Source organism: Heloderma suspectum, chromosome Z, assembly GCF_057233095.1.
Source record: "Heloderma suspectum isolate Gila_16-S chromosome Z, 16-S_ref, whole genome shotgun sequence".
Classification (NCBI taxonomy): Eukaryota; Metazoa; Chordata; class Lepidosauria; order Squamata; family Helodermatidae; genus Heloderma; species Heloderma suspectum.
The window spans coordinates 3,925,782-3,948,575 of record NC_139476.1 but is presented as its reverse complement, the minus strand read 5'-3'; the positions used below and the strand labels follow the sequence as shown (position 1 = coordinate 3,948,575).

Here is a 22,794-nt window from a genome sequence, read left to right as displayed (position 1 = left end):
GCAGGCAACAACGTTGCTTGGTGTGATCAAAGTGCCAGAGGCTTCCGAGGGGAAGGGAGGGGAAGGGGGAAACAGAAAACCTCTGAGCTTTTCGCCACAGGATTATAACTCAGCTGTCACTTTATTTTTCTCTCTCCCTGCTGTGCTATGCAGAGGTTCACCCTGATGGACCAAGCCACTCCATGATCACGGCAGAGGAAAAACCCACCAGAGGGTCTGATTTTGAGCTTGGGGCTCCCACAACGGAGTTTGGGAATTTGATCTTTGCAAATTTGGAGACCAGTGGCCCCGATCCACCACTCCCAGGTCAAAGGCATAGATCGGAACTTTGCGACCCATTCACTTTTGGGCTTCCTGGATGTTCCAAAGTAGTTTCTCCTCTCAGGCAATGGATCAAAACACCTTTAGAAGAGGTGCGTTTCCAGAGAAAATACGTTTAAAGATGCCTCATTTGATTAGAGTTTCCATCCGAAGTTTTTGAAAAAATTAAATACTTACAGATCCATGCAGAAGCAGGACGGGATGGTTTTATGGGGGAGCCCAAGCAAAAATGATGTGGAGTGAAAATAGGCTGATGTTGGGTAACACCAGGTCTCTCTCTACGTGATCTCCTTGCCTCCTTCTCCAATTTAGCCACCACTTTCTGAAACAGTCTCCATAGGACGCACCACATGACAGCAATCTAATCCTTTCTTAACAGTTGCTTTATTTTCTCAGTAGCACCTTGGAAACCTTTATTGAAAACCTGCATTGTGGAGGAGGGCAACCTTCAGTCCCACAGGTGGAATTTGGCTTGCGGAGTTACCCAGTCTGGCCTGCGGAGGGTTGAGAAAAGGAAAAGCGGGCGGGGCGAGGGGCAGATGATGTCACCGGAGGGGCTTCAGCCCTCCCCCCGTGACACTATCCAGCCTGCCAGCTTGGTCTGTGGGGGGCGAAAGTGGTTGCCTGCCCCTTCTGTATTGGACGCTGCCTTCTACCGAGTAAGACCATCAGCTGTTTACACTGGGTTGACAGCTCTCCAGGCTTTCAGATATGGGTCTTTCCTAGCCCTGCCTGGAGATGCCAGGAAATAAATCTGGGGCATTCTACATGCAGAGCAGGTGCTCAACCACGGAGAGGGTGTTTCCCCTAAAAATAAAGCAAGCTCCCAGTCTTCACGGTTCTGAACAAAGGGCTGAGATCAATAGCAACACAGGAAGTGTGCATGAAAAGCAGATGCTCTTGCCAGTGAAATACCATGGTACATTTTTCTACAGATACATTTTTCTTTAATGCGGCTACCTCTTCTCCCCCACCCCTGCCCCATATAGGCCTGTCGCCACCTCCCCAAACTCACCACATGCAGCAGTTATGGCCGTTCTTTACAAATCCCACCATTCCACTAAGAAGCTCAGTGCATAGTTTCTCCCCAGCCCTATTTTATCCTCACAACAACCCTGTGAGGTAGGTTATGCTGAGAAAGAGTGTGTATGATGTAGGGATGTCAGAGAAATCTGCAACAGAATCAAATGAGTTCAGATTTCTAGGAATCCAACCCATGGATTCCACAGCAGACTGGCTTTTCCTGAGCTGCACAGATTCCTTGGACTTGCGGACCAGTTTTGTTTTGTTTTTTACTTTCTGGAACTTTATGCAAATTTAGTTATAGATAAATATGTAAAATAAAAAACACCGCCTGAAAATGCATACTTCCCCTTAGGCTAAAGCATGAAAATGCACATTTGGGGGGATTTGCATGTTTCTGCAAATGCAAATTTGCACAAATCCGAATTTGCACAAATTCAGGACATTGGAAAACATCTGACTCCATGAATGAGCAGATGATGGAGCGAAAGGCAGCTGACAATCCATGAAACACAGACGGAACAGATTTCACAAAATCCATACATCTGTCGTATGAGGGGCCAAGGTTCTCCAGTAAAATTTGCAGCTAAGTGTAGATTTGCACTGGTGGGAGGGGGTATTGTCCCACATCTGTAATATAACCCTGTAACTGCTGCACCACACTGCCCTCTCCTTGGCTCCCATCAGCTGATGCCGCCCTCATGGAGGGGACAGTCTTGTTGTCAACACATGTTGAGCCCCTGCTATCACAGTGGCGGCCCCAGGAGACGATACTCATGTGCAGATCAGAGGCACAGATTTTTCTGTCTCTCTCCCTCTTGATTTCAGAGCTGGCTATCAAATATTTATCCCAGCACACGGAAGGGAGAGATGAAACATTTCCTTGCTCTTCTCTCCGGGGTTCTGGGCATCCCATAAAAGCAATGCCCCTTTTCTCTTTCAGTCTCGCGTGTCCCAAGATCATCACCTGGTATTGGGTATACCTTGGCTCCTCTGGGGAGACCTGATCTACAGACAACTCAACAGAATAAGGGGGTTACTTAATTTTGAAGAGGGGGGAAAGAGAGGTTTGGGGGCTCAACCATTTTGTAGAGCAGCACCTGTCGTTATTATTATTATTACATTTCTATACCACCCCATAGCCGAAGCTCTCCGTCATAGAGGCCCTTTTGCCTAGTCCTATGAAAGTGGAAGCTGGCTGTGCTTAAAAAAACCTCTCTGTATATGCTCAGAGGCATATGGCTGGATTATTATTCCTTCAGATTCCTGGCCTTTGATGCTTTTCTGGGAGGGACGGAGGAAGGGGAGGGAGGAAGAGGGGAGGAAGTAGACAGCAAAATTTTTCTCAAGCTCTAAGATTTGCCCTCAAGGGTCCCAGTGGGAGATGGTTACACAACGCAACATGTATTATTTCCCTTAATTGAGAGGGTCTTACAGGCTCTTTAGAAAATAATGTGTATTAGTTCAGTTACTTTGAAATGTATAAACTGTGGAAAACAGTTGATATTTGAACTCATCACAATCCTCCGAACATCAGCTTGCTGCTCGTGTCTCCTCAATTTGCTCTAACATTTGCAGTCCCGGTTCATTTTGCGTGAATGGGAAAACTCCACAAAATGAACAGCGACTGAACGAGAAAGTTGCGCAAGACAATTCCCAACGCTGTGCAAATTTCCAAAATGGTGCACGTTTTCCCCACAGACTAAAGCGTGGGTGATTTAAAAGTTGCACCCTTTGAGAAAGTTGCGCTCCTGGAGAAAGTTCTGTATTTTTCAAGCACGCAGCTTGCAAACATGAATGCACGTTTGGGAATTTGCAAACATTTTCAGGGAAAACGCGCCGCTGTTCACTTTCGGGATTGCGAACAGGGCAATTTCGAGTGATTTGCGAACTGAAATGAAATTCTCATCCATCCCTGTGGAAAACTAGCTGTGCTGCAGCCTGGGATCCCTCCTGCTCATTCTGCCAAGTGGATCCCCGGACCTGTGCCCAAAAGTCCTAACCTGAGTGACCCTCTGTTTAAGACCCCATTCTGGAAATCCCTAGAGAAAGGCACGCACGCAAAATAAGAGAAGTGAGAGGGAGGAGGGGAGACGGTGGAAGTCCTCTTACCTGAGCGAGAGGGAGAAGTCGTTGCGGCTGGTTTCGCTGTTCCGTACCAAGTAGCTCCCTTCTTTGCACAGAGTTAGGAGGGACTCAGCGTCAGCTCTGCTGATCGTCCCATGAAACCACCTGTGTGGAGAGACAGAGGCTGATCCATCACCCCTCGTCCCTTGCACTTTTAATTTTGCAGCCATCGTTCTCACAGATATTCCTGTATCAGCCTGACAAAACGTGGCCTTTTGTTGTTTTTGGTTTTTTGTTCTTAACAATTTATTAGATTTTTTTTCCAATTTCGAATTACCGGCATTGACGGTAGGTATGGTTGGGCACCTGCCAAGGGCCCACAACCCAGCAGGGGCCCACTGACCACAGCCCCCTGGAGTCACTCCTCTTCTTCCCTGTTGCAACCTGCTTGTTCGCCTGCCTCTTGCTCTGGCCCAGATGATGCTGGTGGAGAGAAGGAGGAGCAGGAGACGCCATGGCCCACTTGCTCACTGATTCTCTTGTCAAGCAAACAAGCAGTAGCCATGACGAGGAAGAGGATGAGGGGGAAAAGCAGCTAGTGACAATGTTGGTGAGAAGGTAGATTTACAGGGGTGTTTTTAAAATCCTTTCTGTAAGATCCTCAACATAATTAGTTCTTCCATTTCTTATGAAAATTATTGATCCAATGTATCTTTTACTAACTGACATTTTGGGATGCTCCAAAACATGCTCAGTTTCCCAACATGTGAATAGAGTCACCAAATGATGTTTCTGGCTGAACATCAGGAAAAACTTCCTGACTGTTAGAGTCCGTACGACAATGGAGCCCATGACCCAGGGAGGTGGGGGGCTCTCCCACGCTGGAGGTATTCAAGATGAGGCTGGTCAGCCATCTGTCAGGGATGCTTTGACTTGAATTCCTGAGCTGAGCAGGGGGCTGGACTCAATGGTCATGTAGGCCCCTTCCAACCCTACTATTCTATGATTCTATATCATATATAGAAGAAAATATACATTCTTGATAGTTTGGGTTTTGTTCTGCAGAGTCCTGTGTTTCTGGACTTGTCTTCCTCTGCCTCCAGTTCTTCCTGCTTCTTCTGGCTTCTAGAATTATTCAGATGTTTCAGGGACTACTTGTTGAGGTAAGTTAGGCTGAGAGTCTGTGACTGGCCCAACGTCGCCTAGTAAGGTCCGTGGCCGAGTGGGGAATAGAACCCAGGTCTCCTGAGTCCCAGTCCAACATTCTCACCACTACACCACACTGGCTATCCAACACTGAAATAATGCATGAATATAGGCAAATGTTCATTATGACTGTGTCGTATTCCTCTCCCAGCAAGCTCGGCTCACTCATTTCTCTTAATATATTATTTTTTTTATTTTTTTATTTATTTATTTATTTATTTATTACGTTTCTATGCTGCCAAATAGCTGATGCTCTCTGGGTGGTTCACAATGATTAAAACCACAGGGTAAAATCCATCCTAAGTCCTACTTAGAGTAGGCCCATTGAAATGAATGGGATTTAGGTTAGTGATGACTAACTTAAGTCCCATTTATTTCAATGGCTCTACTCCAGGTAGGGCTTATATCAGATTTTAACCATAAAGTACAACGAAAGATACAATATAAAAGTTTTAAAATATTATTATTACTATTATTATTATTATTAATATTAATAATAATAATAATAATAATTACTGCTACTCCTAGTGCTACCCCTATTATTTCCATCCCTCGCTCTCTAGGTGGCCAGCGAAATGAAAATATTGTACCAGGGCCATTTCAAGTGATTGTAATAAAAGTGAGATATTGATTGTGCCGGGGGTGGGAGGCAAAGAAAAATTGATATCTGCTTTCAGCCCCCTGTCCATCAGTTGATGTTTTTCTGTGGCTGTAGAAAGACAATTTACTGAAGCCCATGTATGCACAGCTCTCCCAATAATTTGATCAATAGTGGCTAATGAGAAAAATTATGTGGACAAAAATAATAATTAAAACATCCACACTTTCTAGGACCCGAAACTCATTTTTCAAAATAATAATAATAGTAATGACTTTTGATCAGTCCATTAAACTCACAGAATAATATCCTTCATACTTTGCTTGAAAGGAAAAGAAAAACTGGTTTTACACAAAACGACCTTGATCCAAAAAGCTACATTAGAGATACCCAAGAGCATACAAATGCTCTGTGCCATTTTCTGGTGAATCATCTTTGAACAGCAGCCAAATTGATTGTGGAATGCCACTTCCAAAGAAAGATTTTCTTTTTCTTTTTAAAAAGGCAAGTTTCTAGGCCTCAAGGTGCCAAGGAGCTTAGGTAAACCCCGAGCAATTTTTGGCTTATCATCTTTGAACAGCCACCGTCACCTCAGGGCCAAATGCAATGACCCCAAACTGCTTATGAAATTGCCCCTCTTTTCCCAACGTGGCTTCTCAAGTCACGCTGCAATTCCATGGGAGCCATAGAATTAAGCACTGGCTTAGGGCACAATCCTATCCATGTTTAGCAGAAAAAAAGAGAAGGAGACGGGTAGATTTCAACAGCAACCATTGCATGGAATTGAAGCTCTTCCACTGCCCTTACATCCCTTGATAGCCCTGCTTAAGACATTGGGTCCTTCAACTTGACCACCCGCAGCAACCCAAAAGGCTCTTGCTCCTTTAAATGACTCCACCCATTGCTGTCCGTATGCCTGGAACCCGCCCAGAACACCCTAGATATCCAGCTTTAATGACACTACCCACTCTCCCTCACTGCCCTTTATGCCTGCAGCTCCTCCCAGAGCCCCAGGGCTCCCTCTCCTTTAAATGACTCCACCCGTCTTCCCTTATACCTGGATCCCCCTCCCAGAGCCCCACAGAATGCCTCCTTTAAAGGACGCTACCCACTCTCCCTCACTCCCCCTCACTCCCCCTTATGCCTGGACCTCCCTCTCAAAGGCCCAGAGATCTCCCGCTCCTTTAAAGGACTCCGCCCACTCTCCCTTGCTGCCCCTTCTTCTTGGAATTCTCTCCCAGAGAAAGGGAACATAGGGTGTTGGCAAACATACACCATTTACATTGGTGTTGTGCCTTGCTGGCCTCTTGTATTAGTCCCTCCTGCACACACCCTGACTCCCCGCCCCCCCCAATCACTTACGCCTGATTTTCCAGCGGCAGCAAGGGGTCAAACCATTCAGCCACAGGAAGGCCGTGCTCAGGGCTCTGCGACCGGCCAAACTTGGAACTCCCCGTCAGGTGCTTCTGCTGGCGCCAGCGCTCTCTGTGCACAGAAGAGGAGGAGGAGGAGGCAGATGACGTCCGCTCCCATTCCGGGTTCTCAAATTGCACTGTGTGGGGAGCAGAAGGGACCATCAGACAGGGATAGATGGAGAGTGGAAAACAGGCTCCTAGCCAGAGACAGGAGACTCCGGGTATTAATATTACCTCCAGTATCAGAGGCAGTATACTGGGGAACATGAGCGGAAGGGTGTTCTTGTGCTCATGTCCTGCTTGCAGGCTTCCCATTGGGGTATAAGCACGTCAGAAAAGCCCTGCTGGATCAGACCCAGGGTCCATCTAGTCCAGCAGTCTCCTTCTAAAGCCATCCAAATTGGTGGCCATCACTACATCTTGTGGAAATGAGTTCCATAGTTTAACTCTGCGCTGTGTGAAGGACTTCCTTTTATCTGTCCTGAATCTGCCACCAAGCAGCTTCATGGGAAGACCCCTCTGGGGTCTAGTATTATGAGAGAGGGAGAAAAACATCTCCCAATCCACTTTCTCCACACCAGGCATAATTTTGTTCACTTCTACCATGTTTCCCCTCGCTCGCCCTTTTTCTAAGCTCCACCTTTCTTGTCCACTGCCAGAACAGAGTGCTGCACTTGATTGGCCTTCTGATCCAGCATGGCTCTCACTTATGTTTTATTCTTGGCACACCAATCACCACATGGAGTTTGGCAAGCCACTGCCTCTTAGACTCGGTTTTCCCATCTGCAATATAAGGAGAATAATAACAGCCTACCTTACAGGGGTGTTCTACGAGAGAACATTTGTGTGAGAGAGAACATTTGTGTAAAGCCATATAAGACAGAGGCTCAGCTGGCACCCATGTTGTGGTCTTTTCAGGGCCAGGTGAAGATCTGTTTGTTTTCCCTGGCTTTTTAGCTCTTCAGTTTTAAAAATTGCATTTTACTGCTGCTGGCTTTTATCTTGGTTACTACGCTGGTTTTATCCGCTTTAAACTTATGGTTTTATCTTATGTTTTACTATGTTATTGTATTTTATGCTTTTAAACTTTGTCTTGGAAATTGTCCAGAGAGCTTCAGCTAATGGGCGATATGGAAATAAACAAACAAACGTCTCACTGCCTTGAGGTCAGATACCCCACACTCCATCCCTCTCTCCCTTTTGGCAAGGAATAAAGACATCCCTGTTTCATTCTGCTTTTCCCATTTTAGTTTTTACCAGGCATTCTTGGAGCTTTGCAGCTATTTTTACAAAAAAATCTCCTGCTTTCCCTATCGTTGTTATTGTGTAATGACATATCGCAATTTTAAATTAAATTGTGGGTTTTTAACGATAGTAATTTTACTTGGCGATCCTACACACACTTACCTCAGAGCAAACTCCACTAGAAATAACATTATCCCTACCAAAAAGATCCAAAAGCAACTTCCCAGTGGTAGAGAAACAATTGAGAATATTTGTGTTTTGCATGCGTTCAAAAGCCAGCATGATGTAGTGGTGAGATTGTTGGACTCGGGACTTTGGAGACCTGGGTTCTAGTCCCCACTCAGCCATGAAGCTCACTGGGTGACTTTGGGCCAGTCACAGACTCTCAGCCTCACCTACCTCACAGGGCTGTTGTGAGGATAAAAGGGAGAGGAGGAGGATAATGTAAGCCGCCTTGGGTTCCTTGCAAGATGAAAAAAGGTGGGATATAAATGTAGAAATAATAATGACATAATAATGACCTTGGACCTTTTAGTGTGCAGGAGAATATTCTGATGGGGATGATGAGGCACACACTACTTCCTTGAGGGTAGGACAGTCAGCACCCTTCTCACTACAGGACACGGCCCCATCATCATTCTCTCAGGCTACAAAATCAGGCAAGGGCCATGGTCAGTTCCTCCAAGAGGGGGTGCAATGGACCACAATTACAGGTTTGTCAGCCAACATAAGGCTTCAATTGTCATTAGCTCCTTGCTGAGACAACATCTTCCTATGTTTCTAGTAGGAGAGAGCACCAGCCAGGAAAACTCCCTCTGAACTATCCGTGGTCCTGATTGCAACTCTTTATACAAGAAAGGTTCTGCCTTTTGCCTACGTTGCTGTGCCTTACCTTGACCGGACTCTGCCTACCTGACTGTTTGACACAGACCAGATCTCCTTACCCAGATCTGACCTTGTCAGATGACATTAGCTTCCCCTGTGAGCCTTGGGTAACCACAGAATGGAACACATTCTCTCAATCGCATTATTCAAACTAATATGAAGTGGGGATCTGGGGGGAGGGTTAGTGATAGGGTACAGGAAATGCACGGGGGCACATCGAACATGCCAAAGTCATGCATCCACATGCAACCTGGATGCCACAAATGTGACAGACACAGTAAACAGTGAAGAAGAGAAGCGAAAGAGGGGAGAATGATTTTAAAAGGCAGAGAGAAAGGAGAACAAGAGGAAGGGAAAGTCCCAGGGGGATACATGGAAATGGGTGTATGGAATCATAGAGTTGGAAGGGATCTTTGAAGGTCATCTAGTCTAGCCCCATGTTCAGTGCAGGCTCTACAAAGCAGGATGCATAATACAGGAAAAGGAGAAAAGGAGTAGTGTCATATTATTACCCACTCCTGCCCCCCAACCTACTGCCAAATACATTTGGGGGAACACACCTATGGTCAAATACCCAATGTTTAAACTTTGCATATAAGGCTGAAAAAGAGCACCCCAACTCAAAATCCAACACTTGGAAGACTTAAAATTCTCCATTTGGGTATCAAGACCTTTGAATCAGAAGTGATTCTGAGCAATGTCTATTGTCAGGAAAAGTGATGTCCTTTTTGGGCTCGCTGGATTTTCACAGTGCCCCCAACTTAGCTCAGACTTGCAAGCCAAACCTTGGGCTTTTCCCAAAATCCAGGAACTTTTTCCATTTTTAAAAATTTGCATAAATAGAAAGTTGCACAAACTGCAGCCACATTTTGCAGAAATTATGCAACTTACAGCCAAAATTTGCGGAAATTCCGCCAATTGCAGCTGCAATTTGCACAACTGTCTATTCACATAAATTAAAAAACAAATGGAAAATCCCTGGGCTGGCCCAAGTTGATACGGATCAAGCTGGGGCAGCTTGTGGTAAATGAGCCACAGTCTGGGGGGCCAAGCTGATGAAAGCTCAGTGAGACCCACCCCCCCGACAGATTCCTCCAACATCCCTAGTCCTGATAACACTTTAGCTGCTGCCTGGTACCATGGCACATCTCAGTCCCATCCCAAACCAACTTTGGAAACAAACTTTTCAAATTTAGGAGCCTGTTCAGGGTTGAATCATAGGATCATAGAATAGTAGGGTTGGAAGGGTCCTATAAGACCATCTAGTCCAGCCCCCTGCTCCATGCAGGAATCCAAGTCGAAGACAGAATCATAGAATAGTAGGGTTGGAAGGCACCTATAGGACTATTGAGTCCAACCCCCTGCTCAATGCAGGAATCGAAGTCAAAGACAGAATCATAGAATAGTAGGATTGCAAGGGGGCTGCTATATGCACCTCTTATTTGCACCGAAGGTTTAGAAAGATCCTCCCACCTTCCTTCGCTCAGGTGTGTGGGGTCCCTTCTTTCTGCACGCCCCCTCCCCCCGTGGCCCTGGATATATATGCACACTCCTATCCAACAACGGATGCAACTAAATAGATTCAGGGGCTTATGTATTCGGGAGAAAAAGACAGTCCAGAATTTCCCAAATGGGAAAAATTAGTCCAAACAAGACTTTAAAAAAACATCAGCATAGGTTGGATTAAATTCAAGCCTTGAGTTTTCTCCAAACCCACGAAAACTAGCTTCTTTTAGAAGCAAATGCTGGGATTTTCAGATTGCCAAATCTCATAGCAACCAGGCCACATCTGGCTGCCAGGCCCTTTTTGACAGAGGGCTCCATGCCTTAACTTGCATACATGGCAGACAAAATTCAACAGGTGCAGCTTGAGAGCTGAAATTAGGGGTGTCGGACCTCTAAAAAAAACACCAGTATATTGACGCTGAAAGCTGTTCCTGCCAGAAACATAGCTTAAGGAGAGACATTTCGACCTTTTAGAAGGGGCATGGGGAAGCTGCGCCAGTATTGAGTGGCTTCTCAATTGGAATCCAAACGAAACCGTAGCTCTTGTAATTGAGCCAAGGAGGCAATGCATTGGGGGCAGACTGTTGGGGGAAGCAGCACCTTTTGAATTTCTGCCTGTCATGTTAAAACTTCAATCTATAGAGCAGAGAGTGAGCTGGGAGGCCAGAAACCACAACCCCAGAGAAGGTCAAAGGAGCTATGCCCGGGTAGGGAGACCAGGGAGGAGACAGTTCCGACAGAGGGAAGACAGGTTGAAGGCAAATGGGGAGAGAGGGGAGGAGTTAAAACAAGACGTCACCTTCTGGATCTACGGGTTCCTCAGTCCCCGTGAGTTGTCCTACAGGCGGTGGCCAAGGTAATACTTTAGTCTCCTTAATGTCTACTGCAGTGGGACGAGGGAGCATCATAGGAGAGAGGAGAAAAGGTTGTGGGGAGAGCGGGAAAGAAAGAGAATGAGAAGCAAGAGGAAAGGGGTGGAGGAGATGAGGGGGGGAAGGGGGAGACAAAACCGACATGATAAAAAGAAAAGATCTAATGACAGACAGACAGGGGAAGGCAGGCGACAGCCCAGCCCACCCCAAACCCTAAACATTTGCCCTGACAGCCAATTTTAGAAGAGGCAAAATGTATGTCTACTGGACGCCAGGAAGGAAGCCCTATAGAACTGCATCACTTCCATGATGGCGTGCGATCCAAATAAATACCCTTCGTTCTAAATCAAACACAGTGCAAGCAAAATACAAAAAACAAGCAACCATAAGACGAAGAAAAAAGACAAATGCAAAAAAATGCCAGCATACTGTCGCTTAAAGCTCTTCTTGCATTTGGGGAGGGATTTCAACCTTTTAGAATTTGGAGGGGAAATGCACAAAAGCCATCAAACAGACACTGGTTGGGAGAAAAGCCATCCAACGGTCCTTGGTCAGGGGTGACGCCAGGGGAAAGGGAGGTGATCCCATCCAAAGAGTCATCCAGCCACTGCCAGTCACCAGAGAGACTGAGCAATGAATGGCCCAGATTTGGCAAATCCCAGCCTCCCGCTGGGAAGTCATCCCATCTTATCGGCTAAGCAAAGCCAGCCTTTGTGGAGTGCCTTTCTGACAATGCCCCTCAAATTCAGCACTGTACATGCCACAGCCCTTGGGCTGCGACAGAGTTCTCCCCGAGAGCTGAACTCCTATGCTTGTTTTCTGATTTCAGACTGGAGATGCTGCGTCACTCCTAAACACTCCAAAAGCCTGACTTTGAGAAGGCGAAAGACTACGAATCGCCTATGCCCTGGAGCCTTATTTCCCGGCGGTTGTTTGGTTTGTTATCATTTGCATGAGTTGCTCTTCTGGATTTGGCTCATGATCGGAAGGAGTGAACTCACGCAGAGCTTGTCAGTGATTCACACAGAGGCTCAACAGGCAATCTCTTAGGCGGACATGATCTTCTGTCACTTCATTGCACTGGGAGCAATTTAGTGCTCCAATTCCAGCTGATGGAAGTACCCAATACTCCCAGCCGAGGTCGATGGGAAGGCTAGAATAGTGAATCATTCAGAGACATGCCATGCAAGCTTGTCTCTGGGTGGCTGCCTTGGACCCATGGCATTTTTTTAATTCAACTTATTATGAGTTAATTTTTGCAGAAAGCCAGATTGCGTTCCAGCAAACGAGGTCTTCAAAAAGGTGTGTGGGGGGGGGGAATGGGAAAATGGAATGATCGCCTGTTGGCGATCTGGATAGGCGATCAAAGGTGAATGAAAGACAAGTAGATGTGTCGACCCGGTGATGTCAGCAAGGGGGCGTGGCAACCCAAGAAACTCCACAGAACAGATTGGGCCTCTGGGCTGGAGGTTCCCCACTTCTGCTGTAGCTTAAAAGACAGCTGAACACACCGTTGGGAAATTTCTGTCCCAGTCAGACCACAGAGGGGATGAATCCAGGCCACTGTTTACTGAGGAAAAGTCAGCATGGTGCAGTGGTTAGAGCAGCCTTCTCCAACCTGGTGCCCTCCAGATGTTTTGGACTACAGGTCCCATCACCCCCTAGCCAGCACAAGCCAACGATCAGAAATGATGGGATTTGGGAGACCAAAACATTTAGAGTGTGCCCCGTTGGGCAAGGTTGGAGTAGAGAATACTAGGCAAGATCTTTGTTTATCATGGAGAGTCAGTGTGGTGCAGTGGTTAGAGCAGCATTTCCTATGTTGTGCCTTCCAACTCCCATCATTTCCAGCCAGCATGGCTATTGGGAGTTGTAATCCAACACGTCTGTAGATTAGAAAAAGCTAGGTTAGCGTGCCGGACTAGGCCTGTCTCTCAGCCTCCCTCAAAGGGTTGTTGTGAGGATAAAGGGGAGAAATAGGACTCTGCACACCACCATGAGCTGTTTGAAGAACAGCGGGATGCAAAATGTAACCACAGAATAAAAATAATTAAAAGCATCACTGCCTGTGGAATTCCTTGGGAAGATGGACTCCGGCATTCCACCGAGGAGACTTTTGACCATGACTCCGATCCCAATCAAAAATTGGGAGAAGCAGAGGAATGGTAAAAATCCTCCTGGCAGGGGCGCATCCGAGTCCAGGTTCCATTTTGCTGGCATTTCAAGGTACCTTCGGCAGTGAGAGGAGCGTCTGTGCCGCTAGGGATGGGCAAACAAGCGATGCTGGTGTTGGCCCAGATTCTGCCTGATGCTCACCTCTCCTTCGATTTCCGCAAACACTTGGGATCGCGGTTCGATTTGTGCAAATGGGGAAACTGCACAAAAATTTGAGTATTTGGCAAAGTTGTGCAACTTTCCCCCACAGAGGAAAGCATGGAATTTGCGCTAAATGGTGCAATTTCGAATAGCTTTTTCTCTGAAATTCGTGCACATTTTGAATGTGGGTGCACATTTGAGAATTTGCAAACCCTTTCACAGAACACATTCTCCTGCTCACACTCAGGGTTGTGAAGAGGACATGATCGACAGTTTGGTGAGCACAAACAAAATTCTCGTACATTCCTATTTGCTATTTCTCAAAAGGACTTCGGGGGTTGCGCATTGATCCTGGATTTACTCCATTGTGCATCCAAGAGCCAGTTGGTCAGGTGGAAAGAGGCCTCGCTCTTCAGCATGATGTGATAGAACCCCCCCGCCACGTTCCTCAATAAGATCACCCATTCAGAGGCTGCCTCCAATCACCAGAACCAAAGAGGGGAGGGGGGACTTGCTAGTCCCAAACGGCCCCGTTGTGCCTATTATTTTATTAACTGGCGTTTATGCTTCTCCGAACAACAGCGCTGAGTGGAATCGATCATCAGCTGGCTGTGATAAAGATGCAACTAGGAGAAGATGCCGGGAGGGAAAGATAAGCAAGAAGGAGAGATAAAGAACAAGGAGGGATATGTTTCAATAAAGCGTTCTGAAAATGGAGAGAGATCAACGGCAGGGTTTAAATGGCTGCGTCTCTCCACTTGGGGCTGGTTGCAGAGGGTGGTGAGGTTGGGTGTTTGGCAATGGTGCAGTGGTAAATTTGGAAGTGCTTGTGTTTGCAGGGGCAGTCCCCACAGCTATGCTGCCAAGGAGAGGTCCAAAATGCAGGCAGCTGTGATGATCGATATCAACAAACTAGCTGTAGCAGTTTTCATCTCCACCGGGAGCAGGTCTTTGGTAAAGCATCTGGGTCTTAATTAAGGATGCCAGAGAAATCCGCAATGGAATCAAATGAGTTTGGATTTCTATGACTCTGACCCATGAATTCCACAGTAGGTCAGGTTTTCCCAACCCGCACAGATGCCATAGACTTGCAGACCGTTTTTTTCACTTTCCGGAATTTTACACAAATTTAAGCAAGGAGGAGAGGGTATGAATTGGATTTGAAGTAACCCACCATGACTTTGACTAGAAATCTCCTGGAAATCATGATATTTTGGTTCAACTGGGGAGCTGTGATACTTTTCTAAGCAGGACTGGAGGGGTAGGGTGGGGAAATAAATATTTTAGGGTGTAACAGTAAGGAATTCTTGCTCAGATCCTCAGCTTTGGAACTGGCATGTCAAAATCTGTGTGCAGGATTCTGAAACTCCACTCAAATATAAATCTCAACTTGACTCGCTTAACCATCTTCTCCCCGCCCCCTTCCACTCACCATGAGAGCAGGGGCATGGTGGGGAGAGCTAGGCAGGACACAGACCCCCACAAAAAAAACCTACCACAAATTTTATCCACCCCACTCCTCTCCATCTTGTAAGTTTCATCAAGCCTTGTCCAGGCACTTTCAAGGGTATGATACATAAAGAATAGAAAGTTGAAAGTTTAATTTAATTTTTATTTAAATTAAAATTGGTCGCCTTGGTAGATGATATGAGGAGGGCTCTGGATAGGGGTAAATGCTCCTTCCTTGTTCTCCTCGACCTCTCAACGGCTTTTGATACTGTTGACCACGGTATCCTCCTAGACCACCTGGAGGGGTTGGGCATTGGAGATACCGTATTGCGGTGGTTCCGGTCCTTCCTCTCCGGCAGATACCAGAGGGTAGCACTGGAAGAGGAGGTTTCGGACCTGTGGCCACTTACTTGTGGGGTGCCACAGGGTTCCATCCTCTCCCCGATGCTATTTAACATCTATGTGAAGCCTCTGGGGGCTATCATCAGGAGGTTTGGGGTGCAGTGTCATCAATATGCGGATGACACGCAGCTCTGCCTCTCATTCAAATCTTCACCAAGGTTGGCTGTAGAATCCCTGTCCAAATGTCTGGAGACGGTGAGTGGCTGGATGGGGAGGAATAAGCTGAAGCTCAACCCTGACAAGACTGAGGTACTTTTGGTGGGAGACAAGAGGAGGTTGGGGGATGTTGACCTGGTGTTGAATGGGGTACAGCTACCCTTGAAGGACCAGGTCCGCAGCCCGGGGGTCATTTTGGACTCCCAGCTGTCCATGGAGGCTCAGGTGTCAGCTGTGAGCCGGACAGCGCTGTATCAACTCCATCTGATACGGCGGCTGCGCCCCTTCCTTCCCACCCATCTGCTCCCATCGGTAGTACATGCCCTGGTCTCCTCTCGTTTAGACTACTGTAATGCGCTCTACGTGGGGTTAACCTTGAAGACAGTTCGGAAACTGCAGCTGGTACAGAACGCGGCGGCTTGCCTGATTAAAGGCAGCCGCCGGCGAGATCACATCACTCCAGTGCTGAAGGAGTTGCACTGGTTACCAAATTTTCTGGGCCAAATTCAAGGTGTTGGTTTTGACCTTTAAAACCCTATATGGTTCCGGCCCAGCCTATCTTAAGGAGCGCCTCCAGCAGCACCAGACAGGCCGCTTAACAAGATCAGCTTTTCTCCCCCCGCTTCCCAGAAACCATAGCATATATATGGAGCTCTGGCCGAGACCTGCAGCAGTCAGATTCTCTATGTTCAGAAACACCTGTGTGTAGGGCTCGCACCTGCAAACGCCCGAGAGATATGGTTCTTCTTCCACTCCCAAGGCTGGTCGTATTCGTCGGCTGGCCGCTCGTCATCCTGGGGCAGACGGCTCTCACGGGGTTTGTCAGTGGCCAGGACTTCCGGGTCGGCCTCAGGCACCTTCTCCTCATACGGGGTGTCATAGAGCTGCAGACCAATCCGGGATTTCTTCACCCTTCCCTCGTCCCAGTCACTCTTGCGCTGGAAATCTGGAAGCCAAGCCAGTGCATTAAGACACAGAGGGGAGGGGGTTCCCTCTGTCAGTTTCCCTCTGTCATTGGTTGCCTCCCCCACGCCCACGCTGGCTAGACATAATGCCAGTGAGGGGTTGCCATCTTTTTATTCCCCTTTTTTTAATGTCTTTTTAAAAAACAATTATTATCCAGGCACCCCTCCAGCTTCTGAGATTCTCAGTGCCACTGCCATCACCGTTTCAAGCCCATCTTCACATCCACAGGGACTAGGAACTTGGGTTTTGTCAGCTTGTTGGCCAACAGAAGCTGAGATCTCTTTGGAAGCCGGCATGCCCGGTGCTACATTCTGCATTTCTGTGGAAAAGCAGTATATGGCAGTTGCTCTCCCAGTCTTGTGTCTCTGAAATCTGGCTCCACAACCCCTAATATTCACTGTTTGGCATCTGCCCCGAGTCCCCTCTCTCCTCTCCCACATCCACTCGCTCACCAGCTACCACCTTCTGGGCATCATAGGGTTCCATGTAGCCGTTGTTTTCCAACCCAACGTCCTCCTCCGTGTCTTCTTTTGGCTCCCGGTGGGCATCGAAGGGGTCTGAGTACTCGCTCTCTCCTGGGGGCTATGGACAAGGAAGCATTTATATTGATTCAATGTCCCACTTCTGGGCAGTCAAAGCCACTTGCAAGTTAGTAAAATATAACTTGACATTTCTTTCAATCCTCCCCTGCAATTCCCAATATTTTAGCCCTCAAGATTTTTGCTGACACCACTCCATCGATCCTCCCAGTTGGTAATCTGGATTGAACAGGTAGTAAAACTCTCCTCAGTAAAGCGATAGACGAAGAGCAGACCAAGTAATTGCCTTCTTAATGTGGCAAGCAATGACTTTTATTTCTTTTTCATACATATTTACATCCCGGCCTTCCTCCGAAGAGCTCAAGACAGTTCTCCCCCCGCTCCACTTTGCTTTTTATCTCACAACAACCCTACAAGGTAGGTTAGGCCAAGAGATAGCAAATGGCTCAAGGGCACCCAGAGAGATTCATGACCATGTGGAGATTAGAACCTGGGTCTTCTGTCTTCGAGACCAACTCAGGGATAGGCAAAGCAGGTGCCCGGTAGATGTTTGGACTACAAATCCCATCAGCCCCATGCAGCATGCCCAATGGACAGTGATGATGGGAGTTGTATTCCAGAACATTTGGAGGGCGCTGGGTTGCTTTCCCCTGAACTACTGGATGTGAGCTACTTCATCACATGAAGATAATATGCCAACTGCATCAACTCTCATCAACATCTTGCAGTTTCTGTTCCTATTAATCTACCCGTGCTGTAGCCACTACACCACACTGGCTCTCTGTGGCAGACAGCGGTCTTGATTCATCCCCAGTGTGGTGCAACTCAGGCAGAAAGTCCCAAACTGTGTGCTCAGCTGTGCCATCAGCAAATTGCCAGAGGGTCACACAAAATAAGTTGAATAAATACTTAGAAGATGCCACGGGTCCAAGGCAGGCACCCAGGGAGGCAGTTGCATGGCACATTGCTGAATGATTCACTGGTGTGGCTGTGTATCCTTCCTATCGACCTCTGATGGGGAGGGGGGGAGGCAAAGGGTGTGAGTAATTCTGCCCTGGTCTCTGTATTAGCTGGAACCAGAGCATTAAATCCCTCCTGATGCAATGAAGTGGCAGAAGATGGAGCTCTCAGAAGAGATCTCCCATTGAGCCTCTGCATGAGTCACTGCCAGGCTCTGCCTGAGCTCAGTCCTTTTGATTGTGAGCCACATCTGGAAGAGAGACTCACACAAGCGACAACAAATGCACCAACCCTAGGGAAATGCAGCTTTGAGCATGAGCGATTCATAGTCTTTCACCCCCTAAGAGCCAGGCTCTTACTGCAGCACCTTCAGTCTGAAATCAAGACAAAAGCGTACAAGGAGCTCAGCTCTTGGGGAGAACTCTGTTCATGGCATGTACAGCGCTGAATTCGAGGTGTGTTGTCAGAAAGTGGCGGGGGGGGGGAGTTGTTCACCCAAGCGCGCAACCGAGGATGGCTCTGCTTATTGATGAGACAGGACAGCATCCCAGCAGGAGATCCAGCGGCCGCAGGTGCATTTCCCAAACCCAGGCTATCTCAGTCAATCCAAAATGACTTGCAATTTCTCCTTGAGTGCAACCGCTTAGTTTTTATATAGAAATCCTGCTCTCTTGCCATCCCCCCGACGCACTCTTCTTTCACACTAATTGCTGTTGTCTCACCCTCTCCGCACACTCCCCTCCAACAGCGCATAAGATGCGCTCAAACAGCCCGCAGTGGAAATGTTTTGAGAAGCCGCATGAAAGCAAACGAGATGGGCATATGGAAATAAGCCATCAGCCTCTCCACAGAGCAATTACCCTGTTTCTCCCCTTTGGTGCGGGCCAATTGACTGCCGCAGAAAGGTACTCGACTGACGGATGCATGCACAGGGAGGGGGGAAGCATCCCCCTTCTCTCCCCCCTTCCCCACCATGCATGCTCTCTCCGGTGCCTGACGCACATTGTTTAGACTGCAAAATGACAGAGATTGTTCTCTGCCACTTGTCACCCCATGCGGGCCTCTTCGAGCAATTTTGTAGGGAGATGCATCGTTCTACCAGCCCACCAGACGACGAATTCTGTGAACATCAAAAGCCCACCTGGAGTCCCACTCGGAAGGTTCAATAGAATTTTAAACTGTAGTTGATAGAAGCGTACAAGATTGTTCCTGGTGCGCAGCAAGTGGATAGAGAGACATTTTTCTCCTTCTGTCATATTACTAGAAGCCCAATGGGATCACCTCGGAAGCTGATCGATGTGAGATTCAGTCAAAAGGGAGGACTTCTTTGCACAGCGCAGAGTTAAACTATGGAATTCCCTACCACAAGATGTAGTGATGGCCTCCAATTCGGATGGCTCGAAAAGACAAATCCCTGGAAGAAAAGGCTATGAATGGCTACTAGCCCTTATGGCTATATGCTGCCTCCAGGATCAGAGGCGGGGAGCCTATGTACACCAGTTGCTGGGGAACATGGGCGGGAGGGTGCTGTCGCACTCCTGTCCCGCTTGTGGGTTCCCGTGGGCAGCTGGCTGGCCACTGCGTTAACAGAATGCTGGACTAGATGGACCCCTGGTCGGATCCAGCAGGGCTCTTCTGAGGTTCTTATGGGATGTTTCACTGAGTCGTATTATCCGTAACTGTGGATTGTAAGCTGTTTTGGGAGTACCTTTTAGTTATAACAAAACAAAAGTTGTTCTCCAGAGCTCTCAGTTAATGAGACTGTGGACATCTTCTAAGTTTTAAAGGATGGGTTCATCACTCGGATCTGCATACATTTTGCCCATGAGTAAAACAAGGATTTAGATGACGTGAGGGCACAGCAAACACCGTCTCAGAAGAGGCCTCCCTGCCCATTCTAGAGCATGTCTCTTCACCGCTGTTCTCTGCCTAACAAGGAATCTGTGTATTTCGCTTAAGGCTGGAGAGAGATCGAGGGAACGGCTGGATTTCATATTTTCCAAAACAGGGAATCCGCTGTTGCGTGTTTCTTTACCCCAGTATCCGCAGGCGTAACCTGAAACCCACAAAGCACCGCAGGGTGTCTAATGCACCCTTCCTAGCCCTCCAGATGTATTCCCATCACCCAGCCAGTGTAGCCAATGGCCAACAATGATAGGAAATGTAATCCAGTGACATCAGGAAGGTGGCAGTTTCCGCAGCCCTGGGTTAGTGCGTCAGTCAGGACAGATTTGGGGTCTGAATCTCCACTCAGTTAGGAAGCCACACAAACATGCGTGGGACACACACACACATACACACACACATATGCTCTAACCTACCTCACAGGGTTGTTGTGAAAATAAAATGAGCAGGTGGAGAACCATATACCATGTATTTCCTTGGAGGATATAAAATGGCTAGAAAATTAATGATACTGATGATGATAACCATAGCTGCCTTCAGAGTTTCCAGTTCTTCACTTTAGACCAGCAGTGAGCAGAAGGAAGACAGGATCTATTGGTAGATCTCTGGGTGATCTAAAGTACATCACCACAGGTTTCTGGTGGCCAGTGCTTTAACAAGAGCATGAACAAGATGACCTCCCTCTCCCTAGGGTGGCCCAATGTCCTATGTCACAAAGGACAGTCCTCTATTTGAAGGGCTGCCAGAAAACAGTCCTCTTTTCGAAGGGGCTGCCTGTCCTCTTTTTGAAGGGACTGTCAGTCCTCTTTTCAAAGGGCTGTCAGAAAACAGTCCTCTTTTTGAAGGTGTCCTCTATTTGAAGGGCTGTGCTGTCCAAGTCCGGGTTGGACAGCACATTTCCATTCAACTTACAATAATGATTTGTAAATGTACATCTACACATATAAATTAAGACATATTGGGCAAATCCATGGCCTCTTTTGTCCTCTCTCTCCTTTTTTTTTTAGTAACACCTATGTGGCCACCCTCCACCTTAAATTATGATGCTGTGGAAATGAAGCAACCCTGGGGTAACCAGGTGTGGATTTGTGTGTTTGGGAGGAATACAAGTTCCATTTAGTTCTTCTGGTAGCCAGAAACAAATATCAGAATGCATTCAACCTAAGCGTATCTCTTTCTCGCCCCAGGCTCCAGTTGGTGGTAGGGGTGTCAGAGAATCATAGAATAGTAGAATCATAGAATAGTAGGGCTGGAAGGGGCCCACAAGGCCATCGAGTCCAACCCCCTGCTCAATGCAGGAATCCAAGTCAGAGCATCCCTGACAAGCCGCTGTCCAGCCTCGTCTTGAAGGCCTCCAGTGTGGGAGAGCCCACCACCTCCCCAGGTAATTGGCTCCATTGTCGTATTGCTCTGACACTCAGGAAGTTTCTCCTGATGTTCAGCCAGAATCTGGCTTCCTGTCACTTGAGCCCATTATTCCGTGTCCTGCACTCTGGGATGATCAAGAAGAGATCCTGGCCTTCTTCTCTGTGACAACCTTTCAAGTACTTGAAGAGTACAATCATATCTCCCCTCAGTCTTCTCTTCTCAAGGCTAAACACGCCCAGTTCTTTCAGCCTCTCTTCATAGGGCTTTGTTTCCAGTCCCCTGATCATCTTTGTTGCCCTCCTCTGAACCCTCTCCAGTTTGTCTGCATCCTTCTTAAAGTGTGGTGCCCAGAACTGGACACAGTACTCCATCCAGATGAGGCCTCACCAGTGCTGAGTAGAGGGGAACTAGTACTTCCCGGGATTTGGAAGCGATGCTTCTATGAATGCAGCCCAAAATAGCATTTGCCTTTTTTGCAGCCACATCACATTGTTGGCTCATATTCAGCTTGTGATGGACAACAATTCCAAGATCCTTCTCGCTCGTAGTGTGGTTGAGCCACGTATCCCCCATCTTGTAACTGTGCATTTGGTTTCTTTTTCCTAGGTGCAGAACTTGGCACTTGTCCCTATTAAATGCCATTCTGTTGTTTTCTGCCCAGCACTCCAGTCTATCCAGATCACTTTGAATTTTGTTTCTGTCTTCCAAAGTATTAGCTATCCCTCCCAATTTTGTGTCATCTGCAGATTTGATCAGCATTCCCTGCACCTCCTCCTCCAAGTCATTAATAAAAATGTTGAAGAGCACTGGGCCCAGGACTGAGCCCTGCGGTACCCCACTCGTTACCTCTCCCCAGCTTGAGAAGGTCCCATTGATAAGCACTCTTTGGGTCCGATTCTGTAGCCAACTGTGGATCCAACTGTGGAGAAATCTGCAATGGAACCAAATGAGTTCAGAATTCTAGGAATCTAGCTTGCAAATTCTGCAGCAAACTGGCTTTTCCCAAGTCACACAGATTCCACGGACTTGCGGTCTCTCTCTCTCTCTCTCTTTTTTTTTTTTAACTTCCAGCATTTTACACAAATTTAGTCATAGGAAAGTACATAAAATAAAAAAACACCAGCCAAAAGCGTGCATTTTCCCCATGGGCTAAAGCATGAAAATACCCATTTCGAAGGGATTTGCATCTATTGAGAAGGATTTGCACATTTGGGGGTGATTTGCAAATTTTCGCAAGTGCAAATTTGCACAAGTTCAGGAAATGGGGAAAATCCGATTCTGTCAGTGAGTGGAGGATGGAACAAAAGGTACCGGACAATTCACAGAATGCGGACAGAATGGATTTTATAAACTCTGTGCATCCCTAGTTGGTGGATTGTGGGATTCCAGGAAAAAGCAAAGGAGATCCCCCACCCTGAAGTCCATCCTCCCTCACTTTAGACCAAGAATTCCTGGAATACTCCTATAAAGAGGACGCCGCGTTTAAAAGAAAAGGGTTAAAGATAGGTCACTGAGCGTCGGCCTTGGAGAGACCTCCTTCCTCTGCCAGATCTCGTTTCAGACTTTCTTCCTCCAACGATAGCCCCCTCCACCCC

The 22,794-nt window shown here is 47.3% G+C and overlaps 1 protein-coding gene across 1 annotated transcript in view; it reads right to left on the bottom strand.

The window, feature by feature from the left end:
- SHD (Src homology 2 domain containing transforming protein D) overlaps positions 1-22,794 on the bottom strand; it is a 45,790-nt gene that overhangs the window by 5,025 nt on the left and 17,971 nt on the right. The window contains exons 4-7 of the mRNA XM_084826246.1: positions 16,880-17,009; positions 16,180-16,407; positions 6,578-6,767; positions 3,457-3,576 (exon numbers count right to left, since the gene is read on the bottom strand). Coding sequence (XP_084682372.1) covers positions 3,457-3,576; positions 6,578-6,767; positions 16,180-16,407; positions 16,880-17,009 — 668 coding nt within the window. The remainder of the gene's footprint in view (positions 1-3,456; positions 3,577-6,577; positions 6,768-16,179; positions 16,408-16,879; positions 17,010-22,794) is intronic.